At 35.5% G+C, this 21,608-nt stretch overlaps 1 protein-coding gene across 1 annotated transcript in view; it reads right to left on the bottom strand.

Annotated features, from left to right (window-relative positions):
• Lama2 (laminin subunit alpha 2) overlaps nucleotides 1–21,608 on the bottom strand; it is a 556,565-nt gene that overhangs the window by 244,956 nt on the left and 290,001 nt on the right. Inside the window, exon 14 of the mRNA XM_042696100.1 lies at nucleotides 1,218–1,319. Within this exon, the coding sequence (XP_042552034.1) occupies nucleotides 1,218–1,319 (102 nt within the window). The remainder of the gene's footprint in view (nucleotides 1–1,217; nucleotides 1,320–21,608) is intronic.

The raw sequence follows: 21,608 nt of genomic DNA, 5'->3' as shown, positions 1-21,608 counted from the left end.
TTCAGTTCCAAGACTTGAATTCAGGGCCTGGGCACTGTTCCTGAGTTTTGTTTTGTTTTGGTTTTACTCAAGCCTAGCCTTCTACCACTTTGAGCCACAGCTCTACTTCCTAAGCTATTATTTTTAAGGATATCTATGTATGGAGATGGAATAATCAAGAAAAGGATGTATGTGCTTGCGTTCCAAATGGAACAATGATATCACAGTCATGTAATGGGTCATCACAGGCTAACCTGTGACACTTTGGTAGCCCTTAGTTTATGGTTATTGATGAGATGAAATTTTGGAATGTTTTACATTAACAGAATTGCTTTCATTTTCAAGGAAACACAAGGTGTGCCTGTAGTTTTATATATATATATATATATATATATATGTATATATATACATATATATATGTATATATATATACATATATATATGTATATACACACACACACACACATATCTACATATGTGTATGTGTGTGCATGTGCTATCTATACTACTTGCTCCAATTCTGAAAAAAATCTGTTTTGAGGAAAGAAGTTTACCATCTTGTCACTGATTTGTGTGCCTCAAACATTTAAGACAAAGAACAGAGCTTGGTGTTAAGCTAACCCCAGACCAGTTGGAACTATGAACTTGTGTGTCTCAGTGTGACCATTTGGGGAAGTGTTTAGATCCATGGAAAGAAGGAGAGTGAAAAGGTTGGAAGAGATGCTCTTAGATAAATTTAGGCCCCTAGCGCTATAGAACTGCTTATCTTGAAAAGTTTCCCCTACATCTTTCCTATGGCTACTAAATTTTGAAGTCAAGATTTGACTACAATTCTATGATTATTTCTTTTTCCATTTACTTCTGCCTAATATCAAGAAAGAAGGTGAACCACAGAGTTAATATGGAAGCAAGAGGAAAGGAAAAATACAACTATAAGAGTCAACCTTCACCTAAGCACTTCCATCATACAATTTAAGAAATATGATCATTTGTTTTAAATGTAACTTTCAGGTCTAATCTACAAACCTCTTTTATCCTTAGGGCACAATGAATATACCTCTATTTTTACATATGCTTCACAGTAAAATGTGTACATGGCATAAAAGATTCCCAGGGGATATTTTTTTTCTTTAGTATTAGGTAAATCATTGACAAACCATCAGCTTAAACACAGTATGGGTACCCTTAAATAATACAAGAACATAATATGGTTTAAATCAATATACGCAGTACTCTACCTCTAAAAGAACAACCAGCTGGAGAGCATTTTCTGTATCCTCTTCCTCTTCTTCAAGGTCATATGAGACAGTAAACGTCAACTGTCCTCCAACTGCTAGGAGCTATAAGAGAGACAATGCATAACCATTATTGCTAGAAGTTGGGCTATTAAGTCACATTTTCCTTATTATTTTAAAATCATTTTATTTTCTAGAGGGTAACATTTGAGAGAGGCAGAAATCACTGCAGTATAGAGTTGAGACAAAGGTTTTTTTTTTTAGTATTAACCTTTATACCAACCTTATTCATCACTCGTTAGAAGCCTAACATATAGTCACATATTATTTTCCCAGTATTTCAGTATGTTGAAATAGGTTAAGTTCCATGAGATCAAAGATAGCCCCTCCTGTCATCTTCTTAGTCTGTAATTTGAGCTTTAGAATTTCCAAAGAGTAAAAGATCTTTGTCAAAAGTGGGAGATTTCTATACAGCCCCAAGATCATTTGTTTTGTGAGTCTTATTGTAATTGCCAATGATATCTATCTATTTGTAAGGCATTTTGCATTCAGCACAAATTAAGCTGGGAAACATTGTTAGTCACAGAAAAATAAAAGGTTAGCAGCAAAATTTACATTAAAATTCAGTCAAAACTGTCTCTGAAAGTATACTTTCCCCTGCATAATCAAATAAGCTTGTTTGTATGAATGTGATCATCCATCTTTTTTTTTAAGTATCCTTCTTTTCTTCTAACATGCCTGACAAGTCCCATCCAATGTATGCTTGAGGTTTCTTTTTTCTGAGATTGACAGTGACCTTGGAGTCATACAAATAAAGATCATTTATAGGGCAGGAATCAAAACTGAAGCAGTGAGTGACAGGTTCAATGCAAATGCTGCAGTCCTTTTAGTTTTTTTTAAAGTTTTTTGAAATCCCACTCCAACATGGTAAATAAAGACATTCAGAAAGTGAAGCTGATGATTTGTATTCTTCTGTTTGGTTTGTGTTGACACGCAGAGCCCCAGCTCTGCAGCCATTGGCGCTCTATGGCCTTTCACGGCAGACTCTGACCAGGAAAGCATTGCCAAGCTATGCTGGGATAGAGGAGAAGGAACCCTGATTCCTCTCAGACTTGTTCCATGGGGGACTGCACAATAGCTTGCTATGGCTGATTAAACAGGATTTTAAATTTCAGCTCGGCAATGTCCTTTAAGAGCTCATTACTTGGTGCTCCAGAAGGAACTGAAATTCAGAAAACTTTTATTCCCCTGCTCCATTGAGAAATGGCCCTACTCTAACGTCTTTTCATATAGAAAATAATAAATATCTGCCTAGACTATAGCACTTGTGCTGTTGTGAGTAATGAGGAGTGAATTCATATAAAAGGGTTAGGGTCTATTAAAATAAGCATCCAAAATTTCACATAGCATACTTGTTCCAATCAGCTAGACATTTTCTTCTATTAGGAGAGTCCAAATAGGCAGCAGAAAAAATATTTTATGTATTACAAAGAATACTGAACTACTTTTAGGGATTTTCTCAATTACTAAAATATTCAGTAGGAAGTGGACAGAAAATTTGGGGAGAACAGTAGAACATAAGTATCTAATATAACAACCCATGTTTAGGGCTTCCAAATATATTTCAAATACTTAAAAATTTGTACCACATTGTTTTTCTTGAATATGTTTATCTAAAACAGAAGAACTTCATGTCTGTGATATTACTATCATAGTAAAATGTAATATTTATTATAGTACTATAAGTACCCAGATTTTAAGAAATTTTTATATGATCCAGCAGTCCCACTCCTGGGCATTTACCCAAATGAACACAAACAAGGCCACACTAAAGCTACCAGCACAACTATTTTCATTACAGCATTATTTACCCTAGCTATGATATGGAACCAACCTGGATGACTCTCAGTTGATGAATGGATCAAGAGAATATAGTATATATACACAATGGAGTTCTATGCTTCCATCAGAAAGGTGACATTTATAAGGAAATGGAAAGACTTGAAAAAAATCCTATTAAGTGAAATAAGCCAGACCCCAAAAACATAGGCTCCATGTTTTCCCTCATTTGTAATAATTAGTGTATATCTAGGATAGTCCTCCCAAAGGATCACAATAGCTCAAAAGATACATACCTAAGACTATGTAAAATAATGTTGATCGAAATGAACTCCAAGATATGGAAACAAGAGGGGTTTTGTTTTTGGTTTTGTTGTTGTTAATGTACTGTGTGAAGTTATTTCTTTTTTCTTTCATTTTTTTCCCCCTTCGGTTTATCCCCTTTTGTCATTGTTTTTTATTCTGGTACCCTGTGTCTTGTATATACGTTTATCTGATTTGGGGAGGGAAAGAGGAACAACAAAATGGTGAGACAAAGGACAAAGGGTGAACCAATGCAGCAAAGATTCTCCCAAGACACTATGTTGGAAATGAACTTTACAAGAGGGGGGAGTGGGAAGGAGGAAAAGTGGGAGAGAAAGGAGGGATGGGTAACAATGGTCAACAGAAATGTACTCATTACCTTACTTTTGTAACTGTAACTCCTCTGTACATTACTTTTAAAATAAAATTAATTAAAAAAGACTTGTATCTGAAAATACAAATATTTCTTACAATTTAAGGATAGAAGACCACTGCATTGAAAAGTGGAATAAGATCTAGCATAGTCAATAATCACATGAGCAATACTCATTAGCACATTATAAGCCAAAACCACTTTATGTGTGCTAGAATGATTATAATCAAAGTGAGATAATAACAAGTGTTAAAAAGAATGGTATGAAACGGTAATACATATCTATCTATATCTATCTATATAAATGATGACATTTTGCTTATTTGTTGACATGACATCTTGCTACCTTTCTTTTCATGCTGGCCTCAGCTGCCGTCCTCCATCTCTTTACTTCACAAGTAACTGATTGTCTAATGCCATCAAGTCATGACATATGAAACTATTTTGTAAAATACAAGTTTTAAATATCCATAATTCATTTATGTCTATTGTTCATATTCTACTCTAATGTATAGATATATATGGTTTGTATGTATAAAGACAGAAAAAAGACATTTTAAAATTTTGTATAGCTAAAAAGTGTGATCAACTTTAACATTCAAGATTTTAAGATTAATGATAAAGTAGAAAATATTTGCTTACCCTGATTTTAAGATAGTTTCTATATTTATTTCAGTATTTATAATATTTATAAAGTCAAATAATACATAGTACAAAGAAGGAATGAGAGGCAGAAATGGAGGAAAGGAACATATAAATATATAGATCAGAAATTCCATGTACAGATCAGTGATAATTTAGAGAGAATTAATTTACCTTATGCTAATGAGGACTACATGAAGTAGTACCAAGAAGAAAATAGGTTTTCACACATAGTTTTTAAGTATTTTTTCTTAAGATCTTCTGTGCCTCTTTTTATCCTCACACTTTGGCCTTATTAGAATAGTTTTTGCATCACCTAAATTTTTTGCATCTATGAATCCATTTTACTTCTAAGTTTGGTGAAAAAGCAACCATGTAAACAGGTTCATCATTTTGCTAAGCACATAGATTTCCCCCAAGCACAAATATCCATGTACACAAAATTAGAATCATTGCTTTTCAGTTACCCTAAAATGTATATAGATAATAATAAAATCTATTTATTCAAGTACTGATTTCAATATTTTAAAAAAACATTTAAAATACCATATAAGTTTCTTTACCTATTCGATGTCTGTACTATGATCCTCCCCATCACCGAGTAACTTTAATGAGAGGAGTGTATTTTCTCACAGTGCTGGAGGTTGTACAGCATCTGAGGTCCGAAGACAGCAGTGTTGGTTTTCTCTGAGGGCTTTACAGTCCTTTTTCTTTTTCTCTCTCTCTTTTTCTTTCCTTCCTTCATTCCCTCCTTCCTTCCTTCCTTCCTTCCTTCCTTCCTTCCTTTTTTTCTTCCTTCCTTCCTTCCTTCCTTTTTTTCTTCCCTCTTTCCTTCCTTCCTGTCTGTCTTCCTATTTTTTCCAATGTGGCCTTCCCTCAGTGCGTGTCTATGTACTGATTTTCTTTTCTTCTATTAGTCATATTAAATTAGAACTTGACCTAATGACTTCTCTTTAGCTTACTTACTTGTGTAAATATTCTATATATGATTATAGACCTATACTTTATTCAGGTAATGGGGAAGATCAGGATGATTGAACTGAGTGAGGTACAATTTAATCTATAAATGTCATATACTAAATGATTGTCCAACTGTGTCTCCAAACTCAACACACCCTAAGGTAACTTCACTATCTAAATTTTTCGAGGATATAAATTGTAAGGTCTGCACAGGGACACATCCCTACCTCTTGGCTAAGTTTCCATCCAGTATCTGTTACCTAGGTAACTGGCAGACCTGGAAGCAGTCACCTTCCCCTCCTGCTGGGTCACATCCTGGGCTGTCTCTGGTCACATGCCTCCCATCTGACCACAGGCAGTTCCCAGATCTTGAGGTCACATCCAGATCCAGTGTGGCCACTCTTTTCCCCTACCTGGCCACACCTCTCCCTGTCCCTGGCCTAGATACGTCCTGGCCCAGGGGTGGGCTGCCTCTTCCTTTTTCAGCAATGCCTCTCCACCAGGCAGGCTGAGGGCAGCAGTTTGGTAAATACACTTTTCCTGCTGGAATAGCGTGTGGTGGCTACCTAATGAAACCTACCTATTTAATATACCTTACATAAACGTGATTATTTTCCCAACTTCCAGGATTGGGTCTAGCCAGATGGTTCCTTTCATTAATTTAAAGTAGAAATCTTATGTGCAATATAACATTGTTTTCACTTATTATCTGTTCAGGTCAATGTCTTGAAATATTTCCTACCTAACATCCCTGCCCATTGCATATCGTTTGTAGCTGAAATTCTGTTTTAAGTCTTCTTGTTGGGGAAAGTTTTATCCACTATGATTTCTGTAGTTGTACTTTGCTAATGCATCTCCAGTGTTTTGAATCAATAATATCTTTCGAGATTCCATGTATTTCCGGTATTCTCTAGGATGTATCCAGCTCTGATCACAAATTATGTGGAGATGCACCTAAGGGCACTTCAATGAACTCACAAAGGTACTGTGGGATATTGCCCATTTCTGATGAAAACACAATACTACTAAATATTGATTGGACAAACACACAGCCATTAGCCCAAGGTAGTTCATAACTTTATCACTAAATAATACTATCTTCCTTTTTAGGATCTTCTTAGAAGGTTGAGTTATATTTGTCCTAAATGCACATGCTCAACAAGCAAGTGTTTTTTAGTGGGCATTGTGATAAGCAAGTACTGTAAAAATGAATGTAGAGCAGGAACTAGAGATGGCAGTGTATGATCTGTTATTCAGCTTTGACATGTTGAAACAGTTGGCCCCCTGCAAACACAGGTTTCAAGGAGTGGAATCAAAAATTTAAGTGGAAAATGTTTAAAGAAACATTGGATCTGTACTGAGTATTCAAAAAGTTTCTTTGTCTGTTCCCTAAACAATTTTGCATAATAATTATTAATAGACATTTTTATTTGGAAACATAACTCATCTAAGAGTGATTTAAAGCACATGAACAGATTTGATGTTATATGCAAATATTATGCCATTTTATATGAGACTTGAGTATTTGTAGATTTTAGTATTAAGAGTCTTAGTGGTACCAATCTGCTGTGGACAGAAGGTGGACTGGATCACACATCAGCTATAATATTGTCTTTGCATTTACATGCATTATCTCTTTAAACAATTGATAAGTTGTTAATAGGTAAATGATTAAATGATAAATGTCCCCAGATCCTTAGTAAGTGCAAAGGTGACAGGTTCTATTGGCTAGTAGTTGTTAAATGCCGAATCTACTTCAAATTGAAAAAGTTCTGAAAATTTCAGTATATCTAGCCATTTTGCTACTTAGGTTTATTCTAATTTTCTTCCAGGTAAGATTACTGCTAGGAATTCAGCAGCTCTCTGCCTACTCAAATGCTGTCTTTTTGTTGGTTTGACTAATGTGTAACCATTCAGAAAAGACTGAGCAAAAAAGCTGTTCAGGAATATTGCCAGAGTATGATGAAAAATCACCACAAACACCGCAACTAGTAGCATAAAAGACTCTAGCACAAGTAGATCTCTGCATCCATTAGCATTGATTGATAAATTGGTGAGGTATGTGGATGGTGCATAACTTTAATATTCTACAGTTTGGGGCTTTGAAGAATCAATTTATAAATTTTATCTCTTAGTCTCTGAAATTAGTTTCTTGTGAACATTATTAATTTCTTTAATTTTTATAGAATATCATATATGAAACCAATAGAACATTTTCTTTTATAATTTAGGAACTAACCGGCGGTTACCATTCTGTTAGTTGGAGAAATTTTATTTCTACAGCTAGAAATGTAATTGCAATTTACTTTAATGCAATTATTACCTTTACTGGATTAGATTACAGTAAGAAGAGATGAGAGATGTACTCCTTCTAAGCACAGAGAGAGTGAATTTAAGAAGAATAGTTAATTTCATAAGGGTCCCCATAAACATAATTTTTCACCCCTTTCTCTATATTTATAAAAGGAATAATTCTCTTTGGGGAGATTCAGGTATTGGATTGCGGAGTGGATTCAGGAGCGGAGCAGCACCCATCTATTCCCTGAGATAGTTCAGAGCTATGCTCTTTATCCTGCTGAGACTCAGCTCCAACCCATTAAGGAAAGAGCAACATGAATAGCTATTTCGCATGAGTACCTGTTAAAATTCTTCCTTCAGGGAAAAGAAACAGCTTGTTTGCAAGTATCACTATAGCTACTATGCAATATATAACTTCATGTCACACAATTACATGGAACACATGGCATTAAATACTTAATGGGTTGGAAAAGGCTAAAGGTAACTCATAAAACTAAGTTTTATTAATGTATTTAATATTAGATTGCTTGTATTCTATCTCCTCTCTCTAACTTTAAGAAATAAGAAGAGATGGATAATGGGTGGTATAAGCTATTGAGGACAACTGGATAGAGAGGAAACTCTTTTCATGAAATAAGCCTGGAACATTTGGTTGTCTGATGCCAGATTATCATCACTGTTATCCTACTAAATGGAGTATGAAAACCTAATATTTGATTTTGCTTAGCAGAGCAAATATTTCTGGAGGGCTATAGTAAAATCAACTGGAGGAAAGGCTTCGTAATACTGAGCAAGATAAATTAAACCTATCTGTCAATTTCCATTTAGTATCCCAACCAGGGCAATTGATTCATCTTTTTAGATTTGGAAGCCTCCCAGCTTGAAATTCAGAAAGGATATCTTTCCAACCAGTGTTTATTAATACATTGATTCACAGAGCTCTTTTTAAAGTAGAAGCAGTATTACAGTATTTTACTTCAAAGTTTTATTTGTTCTCTCATATGCTGATCACATTTAAATAAGAGGACTTCTTTTCAAAGCACAATAATCATTAGAACACAGCACAGGTAAGAGGATGTAAAATGAAAGAAGAGGCAGAGTAAACGCAAAAGGTCTTAAGTTTACATGACCTTTCATCATAGAGAATCAGTTACGGGTTGTGGTTATTAGAAAAAGACAGTACTCCTAAGATGACAGTAGAGCAGGCAAGTGCTGGAGGATGCAAAGAAGCAAACCTTAAGGAAATAAACCTTCCTTTTCTTGCTCATTCTCCTTTCCTCTTTGTGTTTCTTCCTGCTGTGCTTTTTATGCTATCTTTCCTTTCCTTTATTCTATTTTTTTCCTTTTCTCAGTTGTAATGTGTTAACCATCCTACAGTGCAAATAGTGTTTATTTTCACAGCTGTTACCATTCATTTCAGATGGTGGGGAAAACAGACAGAGATTGGGATCTTTAATTTTTTTTTTATTTTAGATTTGAAGATTCCAGCCAGTCCAAGTTGATAGTATTGTGTCCTCTGTATTTATCTGAATTTGACATCAGCAAATTTGATGAGTACAAAGTAGTGATGAAAATTATGAATGTTAAAATACTAAGACTGAGTTCTGGGGCAGATGAGCAGAATTACTGTCCAGTGCGGCTAACAATGACCAATCAGTATCTTTGCACTCAACTCTATCAGCTGCCTGTGACATTACCCCTTAACATGTATTCTTTCCACAATTCACTGCATCTCTTAGTCAATATTTATATACAATGTTTTTCATTGATGGTGAAAAGAGACAGTCATGATGCTTAGAGGGGTGGAGGCAGGGAAGTAGTTGTGAGAGATGACCACAGAAAAACGACAGGTCCATAAGAGTTCCCCATGTAAATGTTTGTGAAATTGTTAATTCATTTGAGTAACACCAATCTTGATTTAGTATAAGTTTTTTTCATGTATAACAAAACTGGGGCAAATTATACTTTCTATGTGGTTCTTTTTTTTTTTTTTTGTCAGTCATGGACTTGAACTCTGGGCCTGGGCGCTGTCCCTCAGCTCTTCAGCTCAAGGCTAATGCTCTATCACTTGAGCTACAGCACCACTTTTGGTTTTTCTGGTGGTTTATTGGACATAAGTTTCACAGATTTTCTTGTCCAGGCTGGCTTTGAACCACGATCCTCCTGAGTAGGATTACAGGCATGAGCCACCGGCACCCAGCGGTTCTTTATAATTTAAAAGAAATATTACAGTGAGAGTTTGGTCAGGTCAGAATACTTTGGTTGCAATTGGTTAGAGGCAATAGGTCATGTCCATAGTCACAGCAACTATTGAAAGAAGACAGCAATGGAAAGAAATATAGTTCAAGGCCAGTAACACTCACTTCATTAATAAGCTGGGAGATTTGGCCAACAAAGGTAAAAAATGTAAGAAATATACTTGAGAATTAACTAAAGCAAAAAATGGAGAGTGCACATGTGGTTCAAATAGTAGTGTCTTCTTCATAAGATTGAGGGATTGTGTTCAAATCCCAATACCACCAAGAAGGAAGAGAGAAGGAGGGAGGGAGAAAGCGAGGAAGGGAGGAAGGGAGGAGGGAAGCAAGGAAGCAAGGAAGGAAGGAAGGAAGGAAGGAAGGAAGGAAGGAAGGAAGGAAAGATTAATCATTAGTGGGTCTCATGTAAGAAACAAGAAATCCAGCAAAGCTTGGTAAGAAGACCAAACTTTATAATATAGCAAATAGATTAAATTTTCCCCCAAAAAACTTAGATTCATTTAGGGACTCTCAAAATGTGTTCTCTGTAAATAGATAGGTGTTTATTTATTGTTGTTGTTTGCATTTTGTTTCTGGTTTTATTTTTTTGGTTGGTCGTGGGGCTTGAACTCTGGGCTTGGGCACTATCCCTTAGCTCTTCAGCTCAAGTCGAGTGCTCTACTGCTTAAGCCACAGTGCCACTACTGGTTTTCTAAGTGATTTACTGGAGATAAAAGTCTCACAGACTTTCCTGCCAGGGCTGGCTTTGAACTGTAATCTTCAGATCTCAGCATCCTGAGTAGCTAGGATTACAGGCATGAGCCACCAGCGCCCAGCTGATTTTTGTTTCTGGTACCAGTACTATGGCTTGAACTCAGAGCCTGTCTTTGAGTTTTTTACTCTAGGAAGTAGTGAATTTATTTACTAAATTATTTTATTAATTTCCAGAACTTTTTCAATTTGAAGTATATTCAACATTTAATAAATAAATTAGTTTTAGTAATTAATTGGAGATAAGAATCTCATAGACTTTTATGCCCAGGCTGGCTTTGAATTGAAAGCTAATTTAAGGCACAAGCCACTAGCACCCAGATTTTTTAAACACTACATACATGCAATATTTAAAAAGACAACATCCTACACAATAAGTGAATATTTAATATTCTCCTTATGTTTTCTAATTTAGGAAATGATTTGCTTCTCTCTGATATACACTGATAAAATCTTGACTTGAAATAGTACAATCTCAGCAGATGTGCGTAAGGATAGCGGCCAAGTTCTGGAAACTGCTTTGTGTTCTCAGGCTCTGATTGCAAGTTGGGTTTTTGCAACAGCTGTTTGTTTTCCTTCTACTCATGTTTGGATGGAACATTCCAATGGGACTCTTGCTGTGGACTAGATTAATTAATACGCAAACATCCCATATCAAATACATGTAATACATAATTTAAATTGACCTAATCATGTAAGCTATAAATTATGCTTTTAGATACATATAGGTTTCTTATTGACTAGAGTTTAATTTACTTTTCAAGATCTCTGCCCACAACATGGAAAATTATAGGGTCCTAATATGTAAGATTAGTCCTAAGTAAAATAACAGGATACATTACAACCCAAGTTCCATGAAGTTAGAGAGAAGCAGACTTATCATAACAAAAATGACAAATGGGTAAAAAAAAATATAATGCTCATGAAACTGTTATAGAAACACTGTTTATGTGTTTCAAAAATTAGACAACACCAAAAATTAGACATTAGACAAAATTAGACAAGACCACTGCTATTTACTTTCTGAATGAGAACATTAGTTAACCTTACTCTCACTGATTAAAGAAATTGGTTTTTTTGTGGCTATTTATTACTTTGGGCATTATGTGGTTATTGTACAGTCCTTTTATACTGCAGTAAAAAGGAAAGAAGGAAAGTCTGGGAAACAGTTATTCCTGCTACCTCCTAACTATAGCCAAAATGCCACATGTTGCTTTAATTTCAGTTTACATCATTCAGATGGTAGGCATTTTGAAGTAACAGTTCATTTATTTCCCGCAGAAGCAGAAGCTAGAACATCAGTCTTGGCAATATTGGTATTTTGATTTGATGCTAAATGTTATTGATCTACCACCATTTCCTTTTCTCTCCTCTCTTACTCAGGAATTATGTAGTATTACAGTATTATTATAGCAGTAGAGGCTGGTTGTAGACTTGAGGAAATAAAAATACCAAAGAGCAGTGGATACTACGTCATGCTCCAAGAAGAATAAACAGGCTAATAAAAAACAAGTGGAGTTGTGTTGGTTATCTGACAGCTCTATGCATACAAGAGTCATATAAATCACACAAGTGAAGCAGCTTATTTTTGGAGCTTTAAACTAGTTTTGGACTCTGATTTGCCTTCAAGTGTGATGTAGCCCTGGGAAACTTATCACTTCAGGGATTCAATTAATTTTCACTAAAGTGAACCAAATTGTACCTATCTCAGAAGTTTGGAGGATGAAATTGGAAAATACACATAAGCCTCCTCACATGATATTGACCACATGATATATATCTATATGTGTATATATAGATGTATAGATGTAGATATCTATGTAATCTATCTATCCATCCTCTCTCTCTATGTATATATATATACATAAATACATATACATATATACATATATATATATATATATATATACATATATATTCTGGGCCATACAGTTTTAATAAGGATAGATTTCCAAACTAAAATATCACATACACCTTACACTAATGATCATGATACTTATTTTATGATTATAAATGTACCTTTAAAATCCTGGGATTTCTGGGAGAAATTCTGATGATGGCTGGAATCAGAGCTTATTCATGTCTTAATGTTTCCCTGTGGTACTTTGCATAAGCAGATAGTCCATCTGCATAAATATCTGCTGAATTTTAATCAAGTTCATCACCACATATCATTTCAATGTACCATAGTGGAAAAAAACATTGAAAAAAAATCTAGGATACAATTTCATTACCCCAGGAGATACCTTGCAGTTGTTATTAAAATTTGTTTCTACTGGTTTCTCTATTCTTATCTTTATTGATCTTAAAAATAGACCTACGTGTGTTTCAGGTTTTGGATGATTTGAGCTTACTTACAGATGCTTACTTTATTTCTGACTGGCAAACTACAGATTTATTTGTTTAAAAAATATAGAACCTTTAGCATTTGGAAAGTTTGATCTGCAGCTGAGGGGGAAAATCAATATTTAAGTGATTTAGGCATTTACACACATAAATCAACTATTATGGCATTTCTTTTTGCCAGCTTCTAGATGCTAGCATGATAATATAAATCCCAGCACCCAATGCATATTTTATAAGTCATAAATATATGCTCAATAGGTTGTGATGTACAGGCCAATGACATTTTCTCTGTCTTAAGACACCTAATGCACGGACAAGAAATCAGTGATCCACATGCACTCATAGCTAGTCAGAGCACAGCCTGAGAACTATGTTCAGTTGCTGACACTCTCATTTAAGAGAGGAATTGACAAATTAGAGTTTATCCAAAGAGATGTGACCAGGATGTTGATAGCTCCATCAACTGAACAAGAGGGTTAGAAAGGTAACATGAGCATTTAACCTTTAACAAGAGAAGAGTTAAAGAAAACTTAATTGTCTCCTTGAAAAATGGGAAGGTTTATCAGAGCAGAAACCTGCTATTTACAGTATATGAATGGATCCTATATAAGAAAATATCAGGGGAAAGGGATTTTTAATATTGGGGGAGGTCAGTCATGGGGTTTGAACTCAGGGCATAGGCACTGTCCCTGAGCTCAAGGCTAGCACTCTACCACTTGGAGTCACAGGACCACTTGCAGTTTTCTGGTAGTTAATTGAAGATAAGAGTGTCACAGACTTTCCTGCCTGTACTGGCATTAAACTATGATCCTCAGATCTCAGCCTCCTGCATATCTAGAATTACGGGCATGAGCCACCTTGCAAGAGGATTGTTTTTGAATGCTATATAAGAATTAAATTCTTATACGTGAAACTGCTGACAGTGATCTACCATGTAGGGTATCTATAACTGTGAAGATACTTAAATAGAGATCCATCTATCAGGGGCACTGAAAAATGGATTTCTGTATCAGCTGAGCAGTTGTACTATATCTGATAAAATCTGGTGGGTGTTTTCCTGATAATCTCACAGCTAAATTATATTTAGTAGGCTACTTAGGTACTTGCGTTAACCTTTGCACCAGTATTGGAATGAGTAATTATGTGTGCCTGTTCTGTGATTTTTAGAATGAAACCATATGGAGGACAGGCCATCACATTGCATGAAGCAAAACTTGAAGACAAGTTTTCTTGTCTAGGTGACAGTTACAGTACAGAGAAAAGAACATAGACAGCGAGCTTCCTCACTCACTATGAGTGGAATACACAGAGTACATTAGTTTTTCTGTGTCTCCAGTCTAAAAAATGGAAGGGAAACAAAGGCAACTACCACATAGACCTGCTATGAGGAGTCAGATGAACAACCTAGAATCGTGTTTGCCATTTTAGAAATGTTTAACAAATGTTTGATGTTGCCATTATACTACACCATTGTATAGATGGTGAAATTTTCAGTTAACCACAGTGAGTCATCCGAGCTGCTCTGGAGGGAGAGATTGGGAGAATTACATTTTGAGTCTAACCTAGCCAAAAGTTAGTTAGGAAGACCTCATCTTAACCAGCAAGTTGGGATTGGTGGTACATGTCTGTACTCCCATTATATTGGTGCCTACAAGTAATAGGAACGTCATCCAGGTAAACTCTAGGAAAAAGTACAAGATCCCTTTCTGTATTTTCTTTGTTGTCTGTGGGTCTGTCATCTGTCTGTCTGTGTCTCTCTCATACACACACACAGAGAACACACACACACAAACTCACTGTGCCCATGATTCATCAGTAATATAAACAGCTATGCTTAAGAATAAAACCTACCCACTCTATTTTAGTTCACCTGTTTATAGGTGTCTTTGGAAAAATTAATTTAATGCTGAAGTGCAAAGTGTTTTATGTCTAAAGGGGAGTGAAAAAACTTTCCTTGAAGGGGTTTCTTAAATAAAGAATTTTTGAGAGGAACATATGTCAAACCTATTCATGTTTTATAGGAGGCATATAAAATTTATTTAAACATTGCCTCTTTTCATCTTTTGTATCCTGGGAATTCAGTAAGTTGAAAATAAGTTTTGTGAATTTGATTTTAAGCATTGGGTAGCAAAGAACAAAATATTGTTTCATAACAATATAATATACCATTTTTGTGAATAATAAGAGGAAAAGTAAAATGTTGTTCAAAGACCATCGTTCACATATGGGGCTGCCAAAGGTACCCTGTTGGGTAATGTACTTTGCTAGTTGGGGGAGTTTGGCAATTCCTGTTTAAAATATATATATTTGCATGGACATAGCAACTCCAGCTTTAGAAATTTCAGCTGTTATAATTTCACATATATTTTCACTGAAAACCTTTACTGTAATAAAACACTGAAAATAGCCTCATGGACATCGATAGAAATTAATAATAGATATGTTAATAATGATGTTGATAGATGTATTAACTAACTCTTATTACAAAGTGACACTTTCTGAACTTGCCTTTGTATATAGGAAGTTCCTTTTTTGGGGGGGAAGTTTCTTAATGTTAGAATAACACATATCTCCTTATTACTATTGTCACATTCATTTTAGCATTGGAAAACTGAAGTGTTAAATGATTACATTGCTCAAAGTTACAAAGACAATAAACAGGAAGCTGTCACATTCTGACACTAGAGTCAAAGCTTAACTCTTGTTCATCCGCTCAATTGAAAGAACTTGTTTTTCCAAAATGATACATATATAATTTTGAAAAAAGGCATCCATTATCATGGAACTAGTTTAAATTATATCACATATAAATAAAATATAAAGTGGTTATATAATATATAAGCCATGTTATAATATAAAATAAGAAAATTATATATATATATAAACGTTTGTGAAGTTATACTTTCTGTTAACACATAGAGGAATATGAATAGGAAAAACAAGAAATGGCTTCAAATAAAGTAGTCATTACCATTTCAACATTCTTTGTTCTTTAATTAATTTTATCAGATGAAATGGCTCTCTATTAAAAATGAATATAAGGGCTGGGAATGTGGCTCAGTGGTAGAGTGCTTGCCTCACCTCCATGAGGCCCTGGGTTTGATTCCTCAGCACCACATAAATAGAAAAAGTTGGAAGTGGCGCTGTGGCTCAAGTGGTGGAGCACTAGCCTTGAGCTAAAGAGCAGAGGGACAGTGCCCAAGCCTAGAGTTCAAGCCCCACAGCTGACAAAATATAAATAAAAATAAAGAATAAATAAATAAATATAAAGCTGGGCATTGGTGACTCATGCTTATAATCCTAGCTAGTGAAGAGGCTGAGATCTGAGAATCTCAATTTAAAAACATCCTGTGCAGGCAAACCCCTAAGATTGTTATCCCCAAATAACCAGCAAAAATCCAGATGTGGAACTGTACCGCTAGTGACAGAGCAGTAGCTTGAGTGAAAAAGCCAAGCAAGAGCACAAGGCCCTGAATTTCTATCTGTAATGTCTGATTGAAGTAAAATATTTGTGATGTTAGCAACTGAAAAATGTCACTGATATCTAATCAATATATATATATATATATATATATATATATTATGAGGGGTGGTCATATATTTTCATAAATTCAAATAGGAAGGATGACCCTGGAAAACATACACAAAAGGGTTCGTGGCTATTAATCCTGCCTGGTTAGGTGTGTCATTTAAAAAACACTTGTTTCTTTTTCTTTCTTTTCTTTTTTGCCGGTCCTGGGGTTTGAACTCAAGGCCTGGGCTCTGTTGCTGCGCTCTCTGTGCTCAGAGCTAGTCCTCTACCACTGGAGCCACAGCACCACTTCCAGCTTTTTCTGTTTATGGTTTACTGAAGAACTGAACCCAGGGCTTCATGGATACTAGGTAAGCTCTCTACCACTAAGCCATACTCCCAGCCCCCAAAACACTTGTTGCTTAAAAACAAAACCAAAATAGAAATATGAAAGTGCAGAGAGCTAGTAGGATGCAATAGTCTGGGTATTTCATAGAACTATGACTCTGAACACATTATATACATTAGTGAGCTCCAAAATCAGCTCGACTGTGAAAAATTTCAACCATTTTCTTGCTTATTTTCCTGTGTTATTTTAAGACTCATAACGTTTAACAGGCTCTGGAGACTACACATATGTATGCTTTAATTGTCTGACACCTAATTTAAAATTTCCCTGACCTAAGTGACATGGAATTTAAAACTTCTTCATTAGAAAATCTCATGCTCCTCAGATCATATCACATCAATGAAATGTTCAAAACTTTCTGTATTAGGGAAATTCTCTAGCGTGTAGAATGCGTTGCTTTTGGATAAATATATTATACAGGAACTTTTAACTTGCTTTTAGTTCATTCTTTCATATTTTTCAGTAAATAGCTTATTAGAATAAAAGAGCCTTGTCAGAAATGGTGGCTGTAGTCACACACGTATTATAAGTAGGTTAGAAAACAGCCTCCTTAGCTTAAGAATGGAGGAAAAGAAGGAGGGAAAAGAAAGAAATATTTAATAGAAGAGAGGAACAAGAAGAGAAAAAAGAAGTAAAGGCAAACAATATTCAAAGTTTCAAAGTAAAGTGGAGCATTTCATATAAGATATATAAGGAAGTTTTTGCTTCCCTACCCCCCACCCCCCTGTAAGTTCTTTAATTCCCACAAACTGTAGATACCCTTATAGAACAAAGGAAGTACAAACAGTGTTCTTTACTCTTTTCTAAGAAAACAGAATTCCTGCCTCACAAAGGCAGACAGACCCTCAGGACACTCCAAAGTTCCTCCCAAGAGTTCAAAGTGGGCCATGAAAGCAACTTATCAATCACCACATGAAAGGCACACTTTCTCACACTCTCATGGGGCGAGTATTTATGCAGCATTGTATACTGATTTTCTTCACGTGCTTTCTATATTTTGTCTAGCAATGGCAGACTTCTCAGTGGGGGAACAACCTTTATGCCTTCTGTGAACCTGAACATACTGCATTAGATTTTCTAGGAAAAAGTATACTCGATTGTCCTATTCAATCTTAGATGATCTTAAAATTTCTCCTGTTTCTTTCATTCTTCACAGCCATTACTAAACATTCCTCCCACACAGAACAGATGTTTCTCTGCTTAAAAGAAGGCAAGTAATTTAACATAATAAATACCAAATCACATCTCAAGGTCATACTCCAAAGCTTTTATGTCTCATTAAATTCCAGGCTCCTCATCCATTTATCTCATTGAAATCCCATTTAGATCTTGGTAGGTGTAAACACATGGGACTTGTGTTATCAGTTCAAACAGAAAGCTCTCTTTGACCACTAATGGCAAATGTTAAAATGGTTTCAATGATATGTGTAAAGGGTTCCAATTATAGGTATAGTCTTTTTTTGTATACTTGTTTAGAAATAACACCAGCCAAGTTTTTCCTAAATCAAAGCTGTATGAGTTTTCTGGTCCACTGGACAGACACTTTTCCTACTAAGGGAGAAGAAAGAAAGTACTTCTCTGAGTTAATCCATACCTTAATTGTTCATATATAAAAATTTTGATCTTTATTTTTCTCCCTAAGAACTAAATATTGCAACTCAAGTGATTCTTGGAAGTGACATAATTTCAAATATTAAAAATGTCTTACAGATTTCTCAGAAGAAGTATAAATGGCCAATAGACACATGAAGAAAGGTTCAACATCTCTGGACATAAAAGAAATGCAAATTAAAACAACTCTGAAATTCCATGTTATCCAAGTTAAAATGGCATTCTCAAGAAAACAAACAATAACAAATGCCTGTGGGGATGCAGTCAAAAGGGAACTCTAATACACTGTTGGGAATGTAAGGTTGTTCAACCACTTTAGAAAGCAGTATGGAGGTTCCTCAAAAAAATAAACATAGAACTACCCTATGACCCATCAATTCCACTCCTAGAATTTATTCAATAGAATATAAACAAGCTTACAATAAAGCTATCAGCACAACCATGTACATTGCCGCACTATTCACAGAAGCCAAGATGTGGAATCATCCCAGAGGCCACCTCAATGGACAAATGGATCAAGAAAATATGGTATAGATAGATAGATAGATAGATAGATAGATAGATAGATAGATAGATAGATAGATAGATCACAATGGAATTTTACTCACTCATTAGAAAGGATGATATTGTGTAATTTGTAAAGATATGGAAGGATCTGGAATCAAGTAAAATAAGCCAGACTCCGAGAAACAAAGGTTACATGTTTTCCTTCATTTGTGGGACCTGGAATGTACCTATAAGTTTATAAATAGACACTTCTGGCAGTGTACAAGTAGTTACAAATGAGTTAACTGAAGTATAATAAACTCTATGGAGAGCTCAAATAATATACTCTTTTAAAAAGGCTAGGTTAATATCCAACAGAATAAGTACCAGGAAATAGGCACATCCAAGTGGGGGGGTTAGAGCCAAGGGGAGAGGGTTAGATGAATGAAGGGGGCAAGTGTGGGAGAATGCGGTCAAGAATTCATTGCATATACCATAAAATTAAGAAAACTAAGCTAAGGGGGGGGCGTCAAAGGGCTGATAATGATCTAGATGCACTGTCCTCATAAATAGCTTTTGTTATACAGCACTTCGTTGGTACAACTAAAGATAATAAATTTTTAAAATTCTTAGAAATTCACCCAAAGCAAAACAAACCTACATGTAACATTGTTGGATGTATTCAGGGATGGATGCTCAGTATTGTTATTATGTGAGTGCCATCACTTTAGAATCTACAGCTTTCTTTCAGAAGGTAATCAAAATGACTTAAAATTATACTCCTGTTCTTAGCTGTCAAAGAATTTTAGATTTTTTAACTACTTATTTTCCTATAAACTACTTATTTTCCTTAAACATTAAATAAAAAATGATCCCAGGGATTATACCTCATTTGCTCAGATTAAATTGCAAATAATGACAGTGAATTGGGCTGATAGGTTTCTTATTTTTCTGTGTGCATCTATATACACTAGTTGTTTAGACCAAGACATTTTCTGCTTCATCTTATTTTGTTATGATGGTTGTTAATATATGGTCACAGATTCTTTGACACACATTGCATTCAGAGCCATTGGGGTTCAGCTTCTGCCTTGAGTTTAGATGGGTAGGTGACTGCTTTGAGCAGAAGGGCCCTGTGGAAGTGATTCTTGGCACTTTCTGAGATAAGATGAGAAAGGATCTTGGATCTTGTTTCATTTTCTCACTACATTACCTTTTGAAGTTCAGAGCATTCCTTAAAGCCATACAGCTCCTCAAAGCCCAATCATGTTCTAAGGAAGTCCAAGCCTCATAGATAAGGATATATTTATTGTCTGACTGACTACCACAGTTGAGACCAACATTTGCTATTGTAGTCTCAGCCCCAACAATGTAACCGAAGAGATCTTAGCATACAATCTTCCTGCAAATGTCTAATTTTGGCTATTGGAGTCCCAAGATATCATGAAACAAAGATAAGTCATCGCAGCAATATCTTGCTCAAATTCCTTACTGACAAAATTTGTGACTATAATCAAATAGTTGTTATGTACTCTGGATTTTAAGGTAGTTTGCTATTTTCATTGGCAATAGTAGAATGATTTCAGGAATTTTTTGTTTTGTTTGGTTTGTTTTTTCACATAATTTGGAGTGCACTGGCTTGTTTGACAAATTCAGCTTCCATTGGTTATAGACTGTGTCATGCTACAGTTTTTCATGTCTTAGTGTTTATGGACCAAGATATTTTGTATTCATAAGCTGACTTACAAAATTGTACCTTCTTTGTACAACTACTTAATAAAATGTTTAAAGCTATTCTGTAGTTTTTGGCAACATTGGGGCTTCAACTCAGTCTTGCACTTGGTAGGCTTGCTTGTTTACTCTGCTGGTATGCTACCACTTGAGATATACCCCGAGCCCTGATTTTTCTGGTTATTTTAAAGATGAAGCCTTGTGGGCTTTTCTGTGTGATCTCTGCTTCTTCCTCCTCTTCTTCTTTCTTCCCTTCCTTCCTTCCTTCCTTCCTTCCTTCCTTCCTTCCTTCCTTCCTTCCTTCCGTCCTTCCTTCCTTCCTTCCTTCCTTCCTTCTTTTCCTCCCTCCCTCCCTCCCTCCTTCCCCTCCTCCTCCTCCTCCTCCTCCTCTTTTTCCTCCTCTTTCTCTTCTTTTTCTCTTTGTTTCAGTCTTGGGGCCTGAATTTAGGGTCCCAAAAAGCTTGAATTTAGGGCCTGGCTGCTGTCCCTGAGCATTTTTACTTAAGGCACTTAGTCCTCTACCACTTCAGCTGCAGCTCTACTTCTGGCTTTCTTGGTCATTAATTAGAAATAACAGTCTCATGGACTTTCCTGCCTGAGCTGGCTTTGAACTGCAATCCTCAGATCTTAGCCTCCTGAGTAGCTATGATTACAGCCCCCAGCTTGGATCCCAGCTTCTTATGTATTGAGGAGTGGGTCTAAGAGCTGCCTAGTCTATCTTTTTATATATTTGCAGTTAAGTTACTTTTTCTTTTTTTTAAATAGTTGTGCAGAGGGTTTTATTATTTTTATGAGTAGAGAGCAGTTCTGCATTATTGCTTTTTGGGGAGTCAAATTTCTTCTTTGTTTTTCAAGTGTCCTCTCTGTAGAATTGTGTGAT

Source organism: Dipodomys spectabilis, unplaced genomic scaffold, assembly GCF_019054845.1.
Source record: "Dipodomys spectabilis isolate Male_0828 unplaced genomic scaffold, ASM1905484v1 ptg000001l, whole genome shotgun sequence".
Classification (NCBI taxonomy): domain Eukaryota; kingdom Metazoa; phylum Chordata; class Mammalia; order Rodentia; family Heteromyidae; genus Dipodomys; species Dipodomys spectabilis.
The sequence above is the reverse complement of the archived record's forward strand: the minus strand, read 5'-3'. Positions and strand labels throughout refer to the sequence as shown.